Here is a 20,222-nt window from a genome sequence, read left to right on the forward strand (position 1 = left end):
GGAGGAACTTACAAAAATCTGAAGTGAAAATGATCGCATACTATTGTTTCAAAAAAATGTGTGTACATCACATCTGGGACCTATGAAAGCCCGTTTCTGCCATAGACATAAAAAAGCTTAAACATAACTTTACGCTTAATCTCAGAATTCTGAGTTTACATCTCACAATTCTGACTCTTTTCTCAAAATAGAGTTTACATCTTGCAATTGTTTCTGTCACAGGAAAAAAAAGTTTATATATAAAATATATAAAAAGGTATTGCAACTATTTAACTCACAATTCTGACTTTTAAACCCAAGATAGTAAAAGTCAGAATTGTAAGATAAAAAGTTGCACTACCATTCTATATATTTTATTATTTTTGATTATTCCAGGGCAGGAACAGCTTCCAAAGGGACCTCAAACACAAAAAAGCAAAAGTCAAGCTTGTGAACATGTAGGTTAAACATGTACATAGATGACACACATGCATATGTGTGCACATTCACACACACACAAACACTGTCAAGGTGATGCATTGACTTCACCTTCAGGCAGTAGATTTGGGCAGACAGAGCGCATCAGAGCCAATACAATGCACACTAGTGATAGAAGATGCTGTGTCTCTCTCTTTCTCTCTTTCTCTCTCTCTCTCTCTCACACACACACACACGCACACACAACATCAGAGTTTCCTTTTTTCCCTCTCTATTCTTCTGTAGCCTTGGTGTATCTCACAGGAAATATATTCCCCAGCACATTAAGTGACATGACCTTCCATGTAACAGACTCGGATAGATCTAAGCGGTTGTGTTCTTCATCTTTTTCTCTTGCTCTCTCTCACTCATGAGCATGCATTTAAACACATCAAAAAACACTGACAATATCATATTTGATTGCATAACTAACACTGACTGATTTTTTATCAGATCCAAAACTAAGCCAATCAAGCCATCTCCAGACTAAGAGGCTTACAGGCTTATCTGAATTAAACCAGACATTAAACTAGACTACATCCTAAGTGACTAGCTGGCTAATTACTTTTCTGTCTTAAAGATTTAGTCATGCTTTTAAAAAGGCTAACTGACTAAACCTTTAAAGACTTTTTTCTGTGGAAAATAAGAAGAGACATTTTAAAGAATGTTCACACTGCCTTTTTGTTCAATGAAAGATGAAATGGCTCACCAAGCTCCAAAGAGAGAAACGTATCTTTTTCTTTCATTCATTTTTACATAATATATATATATTTTTTAAGTCAGTTTAGTTTTCATTAGATTCTTTATTATTACATTTTAAAATAAGGGTTTTCTATTAAAAGTAATGTATTCCTGTGATGACAAAGCTGATTTTTTTTGTCAGTCATTATTTCAGTCTTCAGTGTCACATCCTTCAGTTGTGCTGTTAAATATTTTTGTGGAAACCATGACATTTTTTTCAGGATGCTTTGAGAAACAGAAAGTTCAAAGGAACAAATCTTTTGTAACATTGAAATAAATATTTGCGGTCACTTTTGATCAATTTACTGCATCCTTGCTAAAGATAAGTATTAATTTTGTTCAACGCCACTAACTAATCCCAAATTTTTTAATGGTAGTGTATCAAAATGTTTAGCAGCTTTACATTTTTCAATCTCAGTTTAATTCTCCTCAGTCTAGTGTTGTCACAATCTAGGGGCATTTTCATAGTTTATGTTTTATAACATACAGTGTTTTTAAAATTACAATTAATATTTGGAAATTAAGTTCGTTCCCTTCTGAAGGAACTTCGGGCTGCGTCCTCTAGAGGTCACTATGAGGAACGCCTTCGACGTCTGAAGCAAACATCTAAACACGACAATGTCATGGGTCGGCGACAACCTATGATTTCATTACTGGCAGTACTACAGCATAAAAGGGCGCGAGAACAAGTCATCCTCTTCTTCATCTTCACTGACTGATCTTTTTATGTTAGTGATAAGCTAAGCATGACTAGGAGAGTACATGTTCTCTTGAGAGTGTGTTCCCCTCTCGTGGAAATAATGACACATTCGTGGCAGTGGTTTCCATTTTTGCTTGATTTCCGAGATAAACTGGCGCATGGATGGAGTGCATTTAGCTCCCGTGGTTGAGCATGGTGGTGCTCCCCTTTTCTTGAAGAGTGCCTGTGAACATGTTGTTCCCAGATCAAAGCTGTCCTCAGGGAACAGAAGTGGGCATGATTATCTAGGGCTCTGCTCTTGTGACTGTTTTTAGTCAGCTGGTGAGGATCCCCTCAGCTAGAGGGTTCTTCTATGAGACAAGGCACTCTCAGGTCCACAGGACTTGTAGAGGACACAGTTTGAAGTTCCCTCGAAAGGGAACGTCTCAGGTTACGTATGTAACCATTGTTCCCTGAGAAGGGAATGAGACACTGCGTCCTCTAGTTTCCTCGACGTGCTTTGGACATAAGCTTCAGACGAAGAAGCAGATGACATGTTCTCCCGATGCCTTTTTATGCTGTGGTCATGCCGGTTATGAGGCCATAGGCCAGGGTTCCTCAAACCTTACCCTGGAGGACCATCCTGAAGACACTGATTAGCATGCTCAGGTGTGTTTGATTAGGGTTAGAGCTAAACTCTGCAGGAAGGTGGATCTTGTGGGCCAGATATGAGGATCCCTGCCATAGGCTGTCACCAATGTCGTGTAAAGATATATGCTCCAGACACCAGTCATGCCAAAGGCATTCCCCATAGCAACCTCTAGAAGACACAGTGTCTCATTCCTTTCTCAGGGAACCATATATGTATCCTGAGCCATTTTAACATGAGTAACGTGAGTCTTGAAAAAGTGGAAAAAATCATAAAAATTACATTACAATTCCCAGATATGAGAGATGTATATGGAAGAGCAGCATGAACATTCTTTCAAACATCTCATTTGGTGTTCCACAGAAAAAAAGAAACCCTATGGGTTTAGAACAACATGAGGAGTGAACAAATGATGAGGAGGGGAGAGGATGGGCCCATAGGCTGTACTGACCTTCTTTGTAGGAGCCTGAAGACAGGATTACATGTCCAGACCCCCCTCTCCCTCCTGTCCGGAACCACGGGTGTGATGATGTTTCTAGGCCACCGCACACACCTCCAGCATCCCACGGTGTACCCATGTATCAATGTTGCCAACACAACAAAACAATGCTGTATGTGTGCGTCCACATGCAAGAGTGCGAGTGTGCGAATGTTATCCCTGTTGTTCCCTCCCCTCCTCCCCTCTTTCTCTCCAGGGACATTTGTAGTCGAAATAGCTGCCCTTCCAAAATCCCCAAATTACCCCCAATCAACCCTGCCCTTCCACTTTCTGATCCTTTTGTGTGTGTGCTCAGTGTGAATACGTGAGCTATTAGCACTCCAGGAAAACTGCTAAGACTCAACACCCCCACTTTAAAGGGCCTTTGGAGAACATTGGCACCACTGTGTCCAGTAGGGGGGGCAGTTAGACCCCTCCCTGCCCTTAATGACCTCAATGATCTCTATGAGTCAAGGCAGAGCAGAGATAACAGTGGCTACACGCCAAAGTCACCTTCCCATCAGTGACAGGAGGAACCAAAAAGGCCAGTTGGCCTGGAGGACGGGGATCGGGGGGTACTATTTTTGTTATGCTGGCTCAAGCTGGTCCTGCAGTTTCTATATTGCCCCCTCTCGGCTCAGTTACTACAGTGAAACTGTGACACCAAAATGGCTCCCACTGCAGAGACGATGCGAGAGGATAAATGATTTGGCACTGAGGACTTGCTCACTTGTGTGAGGGAGAAAGAACTGACAAGGTGACAAAAAACTACTGGCAGGAACCACTCTTAAATGTGTCAATATAATTGTGAGCAGCTCGACGTGACCACTGGGACAACAGATTGACTTGACATTACAACACACTATCCGTTTGCTTTCACAAAAAAAAAAAAAAAAAAAAAACTATAGCTGATGTCAGCATGAAAAATAGGCCTTATTTGTTTCCATAATGTACATTTTATGCTTAATTTCACAATTTATCAGTGTATGTTTTTCAGAAGGGAAAACCAGTTTTCATTGAGTTTCATCAAAATATATACAAATTAAAACAAAAGGTTTTCACTTCTGAAAATATCTGTCTTTTCAAAATAAATAAATGTTAACCAAAAGCCAATTATCTATTTATGCAAGCGACTATAGTAATGCAGCCTTTCCAAAAACCTGTCAATAGTCAACACACTCATTTAATTCAGAATAACATTAACACAATAAATACGATGGCAATAATAGCAAATTATAGAAGTTCTCGAGGGAGAACTTGGCCTTTAGCCTCCACATCTCATCCTCCATCTCGGGTCCCAGCAAGTAGATGCTCAAATAAATATGGCTTGATTCATGGGACATTTTTCCTCTCCATAACTCACTGCCACATTACTTTTAGGTTTCAGCTATTGCTTTAGTCTGATATGAATTCGGCCACTCTATCTTTAAACAACATGATGGTCATTAGCAAGCACAAGCTAAATCTCGAACCACTCCATTATTGCAGTGTGGACACACACACAAAACAAACACACAAAAATACACAGACAGACACTATTGTTGTGGTTGGGCTACAGGAAAAACTTAAATCCTAAAATAACTGTGCGCACATGGGCGTACCCACACACATTCTCTTAAGCTGGCATGGAAGCAGCCAATATACTGTGGATGAAAGACATTCCTTATCAGCTTCCTCATAAAGGAACGGGAATAGAAGGTATTTACTCAGCGAGACAGAGAGAGAGAGACCGAAGCTAAAGAAAAGCAAGTTGTGTGGGTAGAAAGATTATGGGTTGGTTGCAGCAGCACTGAGCTGATTCAAAGACTGTCACGCTCTAATCAGAGAGAGAGCAAATTTCTGTCCATTTCAGGTGAGTTCAGACTCAACGATCCCTGTTTCATCCTGCATCTCTCGCTCTCTGGGTCATGAAGTCAAGTGCAGGGCGAGTTTGTGTTTAGAACAACAGCTCAGTGCATTGACAAAGACCATCTCCTTTGTACACACACACTCACTCTCAGCCTGTTTTGAAAAACATTCACAAACACATATTCATAGACGGCCATTTTTTGTCTTGTATCCACTGCTGAGAGCATGTGCCTTACCCTCTTGTCATTGTCACACACTCGCACATCAGACGTACTGACAGGCCAATCAAGCCCATGCAGTCATTTCATTTTAATCACTCGCCCTGTCACTCATTCGCTGTTCTACAGGGAGCAGACGTACATTCACTGCGTCACTAAATAGATGAGTTGAATATAACCGCCATTACCGAAGGAGAGGCTCCGGTGATCCGAAACGTAGAACCTTACAAAGGAACGCAGCTTTCAGACCATTCGCTCTGGACGTCGCTATAAAATGATGGATCAGTGCACTGCGTCACGGCCTGATAAATGCGGGGTGGTAAATATTTGGAGGCCATGCTGAAGGCCAGAATGTAAAAAGATCTGAAAATTGAAAGCTGACGCAGTGTCTGAATTTCCAATGGCAAATCTGCAGCGAATATCTGTGACAGAAGCACACAGCAGATTTTTGTAGAACGCTGCAAGGCTTTGGATCAAATCTCTATGATAAAACAGATTCTAACTTCTGATTGAAGGAGCCACATTCTAGACTCTGTAAAATGACTATAAAAACACATTTGCTATTAAGTTTCTGCCACTGTTAACAATCTACTCATAAAATTACATTAGGTGGAAAAATAATAACAATCATTTTTCATAGTAAATGTTCCTGTTAACATGCATTTTACAAACAATACATTTTAAATAATAAATTGGACTATTTATTTCTCTTAAAAAATCTTTCAATGGAGCAACGGCGTTCCTAACAATTTCATAATTGCAGATATGTTTCTAATAAAAAACAAGAATTGTGAATAAAACGTCTTACACTGAGATTGCAGTGTTTCGGTGTGGCCTTCCTAGAGGAGCGTGCCGTAGTAGTATGCGGCTGGAACAGAGCATTCGCTTAAAGGATGGGATTACCGCATTCCCTGCACTTACAAACACACGGGCTGGGTGCTGCCGCGACAACTGAAACCATGACAGTGAGAGAGGGGTTGAGAAAACAGAGCCCAAATATCTAATGTTTGTGGTGTGACTTCAACCCATTCAAACACCTCTGCAATTACAGGGGAGGATGTTTGAGAGGGAAACTGAGCTTTTACTTAGCAGCTGATTTATGCAAAGCACTCATGTTAAGAAAAAAAAAAAAAAAACTTACTGACCAATAATGAAATACTGACCAGTTCAGCTAACACTAAAAAAATGAAGGTCAAGGTGCAGTCAGTGCACGTAACTTAAATAAAATGTACATTGTTCAAGACTGTTAAAGAATGTCAAGGGCATGACCTTTGTGCCCATAACCTGAGCTGTTCAGGTCTTCACATTAGCAGGTAATACACGCCTGAGTGCAGGGTGATGGATAGTTAACATACAGACACCATCACTTGATGGTGATGGTCTTTGTGCTGATTTCAGAGTAACTGTGAGTGAATGCTGGAGCCATTTCATGCTGCAGCTTTCTGTTCTTTTTTCCTCTTCTCTTTGTCTTTTCCTCCCTCCATTTTCTTTATTTCCACTGGCTTTAACCTAAGTGTCTTTATTTAAACAGCTTTTTGGTAAGTTTGTATAGCATTGTAACATCTGTGTGTCCTTTTGTCCGTGTTGCTAAGCGGACAGAGCATTGGTATTAGCTAATAAGGAAAGAAATTGAGAGCAAGGAGGAGAGAAGGACATTTAAACCTTTCCTGCTTCCTTTTATATTACTTACAGTCTATTTACAAAAAACTCACAAGAATCTAAATTATGTGTTCTATTAATTAAATTAAATAATACATTTAGAACACGTATATTACAACACAGTAATTCAAAAAAACGGAGAAGAAAGATATCCAATAGAATGAGAACACATATTTACAAAAAAAAATAATAATAAAAAAAAACAGATACAAATGATAATAATAATAATAAAAATACACTGTATTTTTGTACACTAAATGTACGTTTTTATTAAGCACAGTTTATTAAAAACTATTAAGATCAGGGGGCAAAAACTCGAAAATGGAGAGAAATGGAAACCCAAAAAAGAAAAAAGCACCGTGATGAAATGCATAAGCAAATGGCTTCGATCTCAACGAAATTCATGAGCTAAGAAAAATAGAAAACTCGAACGATTTCCTTAAATGAGCTGCGTTATTGATAATGCATTTTTCAGCGCGTGCAGGATCAATCCTTTATCATTTTTAATTTTCCGCTCCGCTGCTTTGAGCTCATGTGAGGAACACCAGGTTCTTTGAGGAGACGAGATGCCTTTAAAAAAAAGGAGAACTTTAAAGAATAAATTCTTTATTCGAAGAAAAAACGTTTTTTCGCATGAATCAAAAAGAAAACATTCTTGAAAATAAATATGTATATAAATATGTAATCATAAATGTGTACTCGTGTGAATGACATCAGGCCGTTTTATTTTATTTTTATTATTATATTTATAAACGCATGTTTGTTCATAAAATGATGCATAAACGAATAAAACGAATATCTGCATTGTTGTAGTCTACCTCACTGAGAGAGAGAGAGAGAGAGAGAGAGAGAGAAAGAGAGAAAGAGAGAGAGCGCTAAAGTTTTTTTAATGCCATGCCAATGCGCTCGGCCGTGTCATAAGAGATCAACAAAAATACACCGCATTCTTAAATCGTCTCTGGTTCTCTCATATTTATTTTTTTGTATCTATCCATTGGTCTCTCGCACTACAGAGACGTAAAAACGTGTGTTTAATGGACCATTGCACCTGCTACCGATTAAACCGGGATTATGGATCCAAAAAAATCTCTCACGCTGGACTTGTAAAATTAAGTCCAGCCTTTTGCAGGTGTTTACTTGACAAAACGCCATCCTAGCTAATCGGCTGACACAATGAAGGCCGGTTGATGGCACGCGTATGACAGTCGCACGCGCATCTGGCAGCGTCGCGAGCAACCAAATCTGCCACACACAGAATATTGAGCATCTCTGCTTCTGGAAAATTCTACATCGCCTGCCTCGTATTTTCTAGAAAGTTTTCGTTTCATTCTTATTTCGGATCGATTAAGCGATACGAGTGAAGCTAGACTGAAAAGCTTTGCGCGTGCCGGTGGTGAGGGCGCAGAGCGCGAGGAGTTTGGGCACGAGAACACATCCTCGGCGCAAAGTTACCACATTAAAGACTTTTATACAGCATATGCCAAAAACACAAATACAACAACGTCTCTGTCGGAACTGACTTACCGATCAGCATGTTGTGAAAGGTAGCCTATCCTGGTTTCCAAAAAGAAACCAACCAAAAGAAAAAAAATAATCAGCGCAGGAAAATCAGAACGGTTGATAAATACTCTCCGACAGTTTGAAATGTGTCTTTCTTTCCCTCTTGTTTCTGGTCCTAGAGTTGATGTGTCAGAAGAAACGCTCCACGCGCTCGCCACTCAGTGCTCCGCTGATCTGCGCGCCTCGACGGGGACCGGGAGGAGGAGGAGGAGGAGGAGGAGGAGGGAGAGACTATGATCGACAGTCTTTACCCCCATCTACTCCCCCTCCACCACTACCACCTCCTCTCTCGCTCTTTTTGCTGCCTGCCGCTTAACCTGAACGAACGGCACAGATGGGGAAATTAGCTGGTGCTATTTTCTCCTTTCACGGTCCTTGATTTCGACTAAATAATTCTGTGTGCGTCTGTGAAAGGTGGGGGGTATTTTTTTCCACCTCCAACAATTCTAGATAATTTAGCACACATACACTTAAACTGAAATGAAAACAGTATGTGGAAGCAAAAATGCTTGTTTTGTTTAAGGTAAAACCCAGACAGTTAAGGCCAAGGTGTCCTTGTTACAGTGTAGCCTAATTATAGATTTAAGTACCGAGTAATATTAACTACATGTATTTTGGACAACAAAACCTGTCATCAGGTATATTTGTAGAAATATATCCAATAATACATTGTATAGGTCAAAATGATTAATTTATCTTTTATAACAAAAATCATGTTCCATGCAGATTCTACTGTAAATATATCAAAACATAATTTTTGATTGGTTATTAATATGTTTTGTCAACTTTAAAGGTGATTTCTCAATATTTAGATATTTGTGCACCCTCAAAATCCAGATTCTCAAATGTTTTTTTTTTTTAGCCAAATACTGTCATATCCTAACAAACCATACATCATTAGAAAGCTTATATATTCAGATTTGAGATGCTGTATAAATCTTAATGTCAAAATTTGGACCCTTATGACTGGTTCTGTTGTCCAGGGTCACATATGGTTAGGGTTTGGCTTGGTTACTTGCATGTAATTTTGCATAATTTATTGTTATTATAATAGTAAGAACATGTAACATGAAACATGAACATGAAAGGACACCTTAAAATAAAGTGTCACCCCAAGAACTATATTAGCATAGTTTACACCAACTCACGATAACGTTATGTAGTCTGATATTGAGGATTCTGATTGGGAGTCGACGCTTTTATCATTCATCAGCTGAAAAAAAAATCACTCTTTTGTGCGTTTCCCAAAAGCGACTAAGGTTGCAAGGCCCCCTCATTACCAATAGTTAAATTAAACCATAGTCAGTCATAGTTTAGCTAATGATACTTTTGAGAAACGCCCTTCTTGACGTTATTACAACCATAATGTTCCTGTGGGCATGTGTGATGTTATCTTTATAGCAGTGTTGTGGACTTCCCTATTCTTCGAATTATGATTATTTAAACTTTTATAGTTGTGATTATAGTTTTCATCCTTGATTTGAAAGGCCTTCAGTTTGTTTGTTTGTTTCTCCACCAAAAAGGTGTTTTCAGGGGTTTTCAGGGTGTTTCACCAGAATTTACAAATCCACCTGAACTCAAAAGATGCTTTGTTGCATGTTTACTACGGAATATTTTTGGCTGCCATTTACTACAAATTCAGACATACTACTCACGTCACATCTTTTTGCATGCTATACAGTCGAGAAGGAGGCACTTTCAGAAACAGACATATTTTCCCATCTTAAATCATTCTATAAGCACTTGGCTTCAGCTCCACTCAAGGTTTTACAAATACCAGAGAGAAACCCCAAACAAAATTCTACAACTCACATTTCGTCTTTTAGGAAAACTCAATTTCCTATTCTGCACGGCTCACGTACTTTGGTCTGGAACAGTGGACAAGCAGAATAAACATCGACAATGTAGTCTGTGAATGATTCGGGGAGATCAGAAAGTGAACAGGACATTTTGGTGTAGATATTTCAGGCCATAAATCTGTTGGCTGGCACTTATTACAGCAAGGTACTGTATCTGCATCAGTGCTCTGTAGTATTTGGATCCCAGCCTGAGGACCCCCTACTGGTGCCATAAACACCTCTTCCTCACCCGGCTAGGGTTTTCCCTGGAGGTCTCTGTGCATCAGTGGGGCTTTGCAGTGGTCACTTGTTGTTTCAGCACTGCAGAGTGCGCTCTATGTCACAGATGACTAGAAAGAAAAGAAGTGATCTACATCTTTTAATAAATTATTCAATTCTTTAACACATATACTTTAAAATCCTTAAAAAAAAATTTATTTCAGCATCATCTTCGCTTATTTTTACCACAACATTATCAACCAAAAAGGAATGTACTGTAATGTGTTTGTGAGCATATGTTACGTAATATTGTAGACATAGCACAAACAGTGATCAGATGTATGCCGGGTCTGTGTGCATGTGTGTGTTACAGTTTGCTCAGCCTGAAGCTCTGAACACTGAGACATCAGCGGAGACAGCTGTGCTCTTTTCCTGCCACAAGACTTCCGCCATCCATCCATCCACACACACACACACACACACACACACGTTTGTTTCTGTGAATTGTGGGGAATTCCATAGACTTCTATTACTTTTATATTGACCAAACAATATTTTCTATCCCTTTAAACCTAAACCTACCCCTTACAGAAAACCTGTTTGCATTGTTACACCTTCAGATAAACATCATTTATTATTTTTACTATTTTTTCCCCTTGTGGGGACAATGTCAAAAAAATTCAGGTTTTACTATCCTCGTGGGGACATTTGGTTAACAAGTACACACACACACTCACAAAATAAAGAAATAAAATAATAATAATAATAACAACATAGATAAGTAAGATAATTTAGATAAGATTAATTATAATTTATGATAGTTATTTATTATTATTTTAAAATAATCATAAGGTACGTCATTTCTGTTTATTTATTGAGTGTGTGTGTAATATTCCATGTAAAAAATGGTTTAACATAACTATAAAATCTAATAAATTACAATCATAATATTAATACATTTAAAAGATCTCCTACATAAAGCTACAGTGTTTCATTCAACAACAGCTTAAAATGATCATGGACTGTCAAGCTCAAAAACTAAAAAACAAACAAACAAAAAACTTTAGGGTGAGTAAATAATGTAAAATATTCATTTTAAGGGTGAACGTTGCCTTTAAACTACAACCACAGTCAAAAATAAACTATATACTGTACATGTCTCAACACCTGTAACCACACAATTGCTCAAGCAAAATGCAGAGAATATTGAGTACTTTTCAAAAGTCCTCAAAAGTCAAAACTGTTCTTGAATCATTTGAATAATTCAGCAATTAGTCTTCAAGCCTTCAGTATCCCAGAGTGCAGTAGGGCGTATTACAAGAGGTGATGGGCAGGTGATTTACTCCTCCAGTAGCATTAAGAGTCTATTACAGCTGCAGACAGACATTCAGAGCGGTATCATGACCTCAGCGTAGTGCTCAGTGGAAATCCTTTCAGCTGAAAACATGGCTGATGTAAATAAAGCAGCCTGCCAATCAATCCCATCATTCAGAACCAGCGAAACACCTACCATACGGCTGCTTTTGGCTATATTTAAATGGTACAGTAAACCAATTTATTTCTAAGGATCCCATTGGTGCGAGGCTTTGTTATCTTGTTTCCTTTCATAATTTACTTGCACTTTTTAATCCAAATGGCTGTTATGAGCACATGGAAGCGTCTCAGTGTCTGGTCTTGCTAGTCTGCTAGTCCATCTGCCTCCTCCACACTTGCACATGTCCAAGTGAGTGAATGGTAAGACAGACTGCCAAACAGAAAAACTGCTGATGAAGTCAAGATACAGAAACTGGCAGTTTGAGATTTTCAAGGTTGACCATATCTCCATTTAGTGAATAATAAAGCGGGTCTCACATTTATTTGACTGCTGTATCATAAGTGATGTCTATTGCTGTCGTGTTCAATATTTAAGCAACAAATAAACACACACGATTTTTATTACTCTTTATAACATCAAGAAGATCTTAAAAAATAATACATGGATTTTTTAAGAGTTAAGTTACATTAAGTGACTAGAAATTATCTATTGTTTTATAAAATAAAAAAAATACCTGGCTATGTTTTACATGAAAATTTTACTTAAAAGTAATATATTACAAAAGTTCATGTTACCTGCTGTATCTTTGCAATTGAAAATTTACTAGCAATTTCTGAAATAAAATTGTCTCTATACCATTTTATTCATTGCAGTTCTATGCAGATTATTTCCTTTATACACATTTAGGTTTAATTTATCATTATTTTTCATAAGAAACATACACAGAGATTTGTGTAGATTTAAAATCCCACCCAATGAATGCAAAAGCTTTGCTGTAAAGAAGTGAATGAACATTTTGAGCACAACAATTTGACAGATTTAGGGACTGTGCGAACAAGTGCCACTAGCAAAAGGAATATGCGTGAGAGAAAGAGCTTTCACACACATAACCTGGAAAATCGAGGAACAAAAAGGCTTACAACCTAAAGCAAACAACATCCTACACTGCTGGCGCTCCTGCTGCATGACACTATGGAATAATGAATACGGCTGGGGGGACAACAAAGAGAGCAAACACATATGTGTATTTAGAGAAAGAGAATGGAAAAGAGAATTGAAAGAGTGGAGCATGAGTCTTAAGCACCTGGGAAAGAGAAACTGAGAGAGAAAGTGAGGAAGAGAGAGAGAGAGAGAGAGAGACCGGAAGACCAGTAAAAAGAAGTCAATAAAGCAGAGGAAAAACTGAGTGTAAAGGCCGAGCAAAGGAACGAGTCTTCCAAGCGTGATAGAAGCCATTCATTTCCAAGAATTTCTCCTTTTGTGTTCTAGAAAGAACGAGGTCAAACAGCTTTGGCATGACATGAAAGTGAGTAAATGACTGAAATGTCATTTTTCAGTGAGCTACTCCTTTAAACTTCTGGAAGAGACCGTGTGTGCGTATGAGAGCGTGAGAAAGGGATTTGTCACAGTCATGCGCAACATTACCCCACTTTGATTAGATGATGAGATATATGCAACACACACAAGCAAGCACACGGACAAGCTGCTCTGCCAACACAGTGTCATATGGAGCTGGAGGTTGCTTCCTGCACATCATTTCCTGTGCGGGGCTGTCACTGCCCATCAGAGCACTGAAGAGATCTGACACTGACAAGAGCTGACGGAGAAAAACACACAACACACAAACAGCCCCTGACACAAACACACACATCAGAACACAAATGCTCACTGACACCCACACACACATAAACAACAACACACTGAACACACAACTCTAACACACTACAACATTTAGATTTTATAACAAACTATTCTCAAAATCACAATATTATGACAATAAGCAACATCTACTAGTAGGTCACCAAAATAGTTTATAAAAAATAAATAGTATGTTGTATAATACACAAGTAATATAAAATGTTTATAATATACATTAAATATATAAAACTATGAAGATTTATATTCCCAATAAATGCTATTATTTGTAACTTTCTATTTAAAATACTTTTTTTTTAAACTTTCTATTTTCTGAAAATAATGTATTACAATTTCCATAAAAACAGTTTAAACACTTAATTAATCACACATAATATTAATCGTTAGTGTTAGTGTTATTGGTAAATGTACTGGTAAAAAAATAGAAAATGTATAGCCTGAATGCACTGTAAGTCGCTTAGGATAAAAGCATCTGCTAAATGCATAAATGTAAATGTAAACGTTATTATGGCGTTAATTAATAATTATTGTACAGATGGTTAACGCAGTTTTTTTATTATTATGAAAGTCTGTTGCTCACTGGCGCTGAATCCACATACAGACAAATCATGGGTCACAGGAGGGTCAAATCAATTTTCAAATTATTTAGGCTAAGCATCAGCGCGGTTAATAATCACACTCACTGATCTATATATAACCGAACCGCGCTTTTGCCCCCCTCTTCAGGGACTGCTAAACGAAGCGATCACACTAGTCAAACGAACAAGGATTTGGGGGTTAAGATTGCCTAGTATGAGCACAGCCTAATTATTCTCCTGCATCCCACAAACATGAGTCTCTACCGGCACATCAAGTGTTGTCCCGTGGCGCGATGGGTCCCGCGATCGTGCAGGTCTGTACTCTGAAGATGCCTGTTGATGTTATGATCGAGGCTCTAAACTATGAGCATAACTTGTTTTTCTATAAAACACTATCAAATATTTTATATAAAAACGTTAATGACAAGTAGCTTGTTTTATATTTAATTTAATTACATTAATATTATATGTTAAGATTTACAATATTTTGTTTTTTTTTACTGCTACTATGTAAAAGGAATACTGCTGTAAAAAAAACCACTTTATTTGTTTAAAGTGTTTGCAAACCAAATGTTATTGCACTTTTGTCCATATAGCAGTACTTTTAAATGAAAAAAGTGCACAATACACTGCTTTTGAATGCATTATTATTTTGTGCATAACAATGCGATTAATTGTGATTAATCACAGACAATCATGCGATTAATCGCATGCCTTATATATATATAAGTGGTCTAACGATTAACTGTGATTAATCGAATCCAAAATCCAAGTTTGTGTACTGTGTATATTTATGTATAAATAATTACACACATATACAGTATATATTTTGAAAATATTTACATGTATATACATTTATATTCTTATATTTTATATTATATATAAATATATTTTTCTTAAATATATATACATGCATGTGTTTGTATCTACATATATGTGATAAATATACATGGTATACACACAGATATAATGTCAACAAAAACTTAGATTTTGAATGCGATTAATTGTTTGACAACCCCCGGAGCCAATAATGACAATGATAATGACAGTATTGACAATATTTTAAAGTAAAACATGAATGATTATGCTTTCAGAGTGTGTATGGGTATTCAACTCCTTTCTGCAACATTCAAATGAACATCCCATAATATGGGTGTCACTATGAATCTGCATATTAGCCCAAGTAAAGCACATATACTCCAGTGACCTGCGCTCAATGTCACACACGCGCACACACACTCACATTGGACCCCTCTTTGTTCTGGGGCAGCATCTGTTTGGTCTGATAAAGGGATTAGGACATCCATTCCCCTGACCAGCCAATAGGGTTTTTCCACACTGAGAATAACAGTATGAGTTTGTGTGTGTATGTGCGAGAGACACCATCAGAAATAGAGAGGAAGACTAGAAGTGTGCTGTTTTTGTCTCATGGTGTGTGTGTTCAAATCCAGACTGTGCCATTTTTCGCCTCAATGAGAGAAATGATGAAATCCTAATTACACGCTACAGACATCACCCCAAGCAAAGACTCGCTCATTCAAGCACTGCCCAACAAAGCACGCGCTTGCAACCCTTAGCCTTCACAACACAACTCCAGTACATCCCTCTCTCTATCCTTCCTCTTCATCGGCATGAAGAGAGTTACTGCGCAGCTACAACATCAGAACAGCTGTGTGCAATTGGGAAAAAAAAAATTAAATGTCAACGAAAACGCACACACACACAAACTCCACCTTGTGCACGCTGATGAACATTGATGTGTAATAGAGTGGAGTGATTTGTCCGGTGTCGCTTCAGGGAATCATAGGAAGAGTTGCTGACACCACATATTATGCCTTTGTGATTTAATAGACTGATGACGGTGATGATGATGATGCTGATGACAACGCTCATGATGCTTATGGTGGTGATGTAAATGATGATCCAGTGCCATTGCTAATATGTTTCTGGATCAGATTGTTTTTAGTAAAAAATACTCTTTTGCTCTCTCTCTTCATCTACTTTGCTCCCTCTGTTCCTGTCGTTCTGCCATACTTTATCATTAACTGCAGCCACCCAGAGCAGCCAACTGGAAAATTTTCATCATGAAACACTAACTCATCTGCATATTACAGCCCCATTCGCTCACTCCATGTGCATAAATTAATACATGAATAACAATGAAAGACCCGGTGTCGCTCTCTGAACTGAACGCAACGTTCCTTCGGTAAAGTGTTGCGTTGTGAAATATCCTCACGCTTGAGTGTGCTCCAAGGTTGAATCCGTACACTTTCTGTGTGTGTGCTGTGATTAATTTGTCTGACCTCTAGTTTTACATCTTAATAAACCGCAGCGTATATGCGACAAAATGAGACAGGATATGCGCTGTTATTGTGATGTTAAATTACTGTACATTTTGTGCAGAGCAATCTATTGTTGAATTTCTGAGAAGTGTAAAAGCTTTGCTGTTTGACTGACCAATTGCAGATAAGGGGAGAGTAGGAGTGCTCGAAAACTTCATTCATTTAGAATTTCTGTTTGAAATAAAGTCACAAGCTGTTTTACCAACTTTTTAATAGACTACAAGAAAAATAAGTCATTATTATTTTATTTCAGAAATCATTATTTTTGTGGTATTATTATAATGGTTATAAAAGTTAAAATCTGTTGGACATGTAACTCTTCCATCTTCCTCTCAAAGAAGTGACATTAGATCATGCGAAGAGTAATAGGGTGAAATTATGAAAAGAAAGAAGCTGTGAATAATCGAATGAAACATTGTGATAAAAGAGGAAAGTCAAAGGAAGAAAGAGAGAGCGATTGAGAGAGTACACTGGAATGGCAGAAAAATGTAGCTGTGCAGACACACTCATGCAGAAAATTTCAGCCTTCAATAAATCTCACTCTCTCTTTCTCTCTCCCTCTCTCTCTTACACACACACACACACACACAGAGTCGCTATAATCCAATACCTCACGCTGCATTACAGGAGACCAGAGACAGACAGCATGAAAGACAGAGAAAGACAAACAGAGGAGCAGAATAAATATGCAAAACACAATTAAGCAACACACACAGATGAAGCACTGTACCAAAAAATACCAACAAGTGTTCACTAAAGCAAACATTGGTATAAATGGCAATACTGTAAACATACTTATAAGTGGCTAGCTAAAGGTCACAGTTATTAGCAACTTTTTTTTTCAACCAATGTAGATACCAATATCGAGAGAGCAGGCCATAAGGCCTTATATATGAAATTTATAATAAATACTTTAAATGCATTTTAAATTATGTAACTTCATATTTTTTAAGATTCAAATGTATCCATTTCATAGCATATATGAGCCCTATCACACCAGTAGCAGTGCCTTAGGTAATCACAGCATGCTGATACAGCGATATCTCAAGGCTACAAGTGTAATATTGCATTTATACAACAGTTCAACGGCACAAGTGTGTAAACACAACAACAGAGTGTCTTTAAAAGGCCTATTTTTGTGCAGAACTACTTCCATTTGCCACGGATTCAAATATAAAGTTGACAGTTTAACAGCTGAGCCCAAGTCTCCGTAACTAATTCAAAAACATCAATTTAGAACTAGTAACGAAGGAATGTTGAGCTTTTTCATTAAAAAAATATTATATTACTGTATTTAAAGCTCACTGTATTATGTGTAGCAGAGTATTATGAGAGAGACTGACTGAGCGATTGTGACTACCTGCATTTGATACAGCATTCAGTCTTCAGCTTAATCTCATATTCACAATAAAACATTAATTTAAATGTCCAGTGAGGAAAGCGATATCTTTGTCGTACTATCCTTTCATCTGATTTAAACCCTGTTTCAGTCTCTTTCAATATAAGTCTTTACTGCTGACCTACTCATAAAAACACTCTCCTGCCACCATCTAATGGCAAAATAATGTAACTTAAATCACCATTACACACACACACACACACACAGAGAGAGAGAGAGAGAGAGAGAGAGAGAGAGAGAGAGAGACAGTTTCTCAATACTAAATCAAAATTTTAAATACTATTATTTATTTAAAATTATATTTATTGAATAATAATATTTAATAAACAACAACATCCATCATAAAAGGTGCTAGGTAATTCAGTCAAAAGAACAAAGGCATCACTATAGAGACACTATCAGAGCCAGATGTCAATTCCATAAGATCTGGTCGAGGTGAGGTGCTCTCGGCGGGTTTATGAACGGATGCCCTGGAGCTCACATCTCCAAAAACTTTTCTTTTTTTCAGTTTTATTTACAAAATGCTTATCTGAAGTCTAAACAACCACATTCTTGCCTTAAAAACTCTTAATACTACATTACGTGACACAAAAACAGTATTATTTATAAAACAAAATTGGAAATAGCAATATCATAATTTTATTTTTGTAATTAACTGAAGTTCATGAGTTTTACTTAATTGCCACATTTCTGGCCAAATATTGGTCACTGGCCAGGATATACATCTATCATATATAGTCATAATGGTTAGCAGGATTGATGCTAAGGATTGATAGTAAGCAGGATTGAGAAATTCTCAAACATTTTTCCAGCTGTTACTTAAGGTTGTGGCTGAAACAACGGTGTTACTGGATTGATCTTTGCTCACAAATACACATCGGATCTATGTACCACTATTTTGTTGAGTGTGTATGTGTGTGTCCAGGGCAGCTTGAGAGAAGACTGCTAATCTCAGCACTCACATTACGTAGCATACCCATGATGCACCTGTCTGGGGATTGGTATGGTGGGGGTGTTGAGATAAGGGGAAGGACAGATAAGAATGAGTAAAATGGAGAACGAGAGAGAAGAGTTGGAAAATAAAGAGAAAAGGGTAGAGGGGGAATATGTTTTTAAAAAGAAATAGATGGGGTGGAGTAAAATGATCTAGAGTGGACTGTTAACAAATGTAGACAAAAGTAGATGCTCAGAGAGATTTAAACATACAGAGTCTTGTATAGGAATTGTTCATGTATGCAAAAAAATCCCCCACCAGACTGATTATAATTATTCAAATTGAACAAAATAAAAGGTAGATATGATATCCCTGCAAGCACATATTCATCTTACCCTCCTCATGGCATGTGTGTGTGTGTGTGTGTGTGTGTATGTGTGCAGTCATGCTGATTATGTGGGTTTGAGTACTGGGGCCTGGAGGAGTCAACAGAAGGTGAGCAGTGATAAGACTTAGCGTGTTTCTCTGTGTGTGTGTGTGTGTGTGTGTGTTTGAGTGTCGGTGTAAATCAAGTTTCCAGGCTTTTGCCTTTCCCTACTGACATGAAAGTGAAACACACACACACATACACACACAAATGCATTTAATCCTTCTAAAACTGATTTTTAGTTTTACCATAAGCAATATAGAATTTAGTTTTAACTGTTAAGTAGAGTGATTTCTGAAATGAATAAAAAGTATAATACAGTGAGTTTATTAACATGTTCAACGTTGTTTTGAATTAACTGAGTCAAATATCGCAACCAGCCGATCCACCCAGCCATTGAAGAATTGCTACCGAGGTGCAAGAACATTTTGGGGAAAATGTGTATAGATATGACACTATTTATTGCGCGTATTGTTCTAACTATTCATTTTTTTTCATTCAAATTTTCATTTTCGTTAATTGATATGGAGCAACAATTTGATGATTTCACATTAAATTTTTAAATAAAAGAATCGCTGTGATCTGTCATATACTAGGAGTTTTACGGCGCGCAGTTGATTCATACGGACCGATTCGGCATGCATATGATTCGCCAATTAATTTGCCAATTTACACATTCAAGCAATTTTAAATCACAAGAAGAAAAAATGAAAGAGAAGTCAATTCGTTAATCATCCGCTGTTTTTGATCACTGCCAAAGCGTGCACAAGCAGCATTCACAGCATTGTCATTTTCTGTAATTTAAATATTTTTTTTCTGTCTTGTTTCTTGCTTATTGGATCTGTGACTCATAAAACACAATATGATGTGATAAACCACTATATATATGTATATATATTAGTGCTGGGCAATATTAATTTTTTTAAATCACAATTAATTGCATTGTTATGCACAAAACTAATAATGCGTTCAAAAGTAGCGTATTGTTTTTTTTAAGAACTGCTATA

The 20,222-nt window shown here is 37.5% G+C and overlaps 1 protein-coding gene across 4 annotated transcripts in view; it reads right to left on the bottom strand.

Annotated features, from left to right (window-relative positions):
- The window catches only part of znf385c (zinc finger protein 385C), an 86,781-nt gene that overhangs the window by 35,435 nt on the left and 31,124 nt on the right, over positions 1-20,222 (bottom strand). Inside the window, exon 1 of one of the 4 annotated variants that reach the window (XM_052552188.1) lies at positions 8,253-8,494. The exons of the other annotated variants lie outside the window; for them this stretch is intronic. Within the exon in view, the coding sequence (XP_052408148.1) occupies positions 8,253-8,262 (10 nt within the window). The 5' untranslated portion in view covers positions 8,263-8,494. Of the gene's footprint in view, positions 1-8,252; positions 8,495-20,222 lie in introns of those variants that run through there. 4 annotated transcript variants of the gene reach the window in all.

Source organism: Carassius gibelio, chromosome B3, assembly GCF_023724105.1.
Source record: "Carassius gibelio isolate Cgi1373 ecotype wild population from Czech Republic chromosome B3, carGib1.2-hapl.c, whole genome shotgun sequence".
Taxonomy (NCBI): domain Eukaryota; kingdom Metazoa; phylum Chordata; class Actinopteri; order Cypriniformes; family Cyprinidae; genus Carassius; species Carassius gibelio.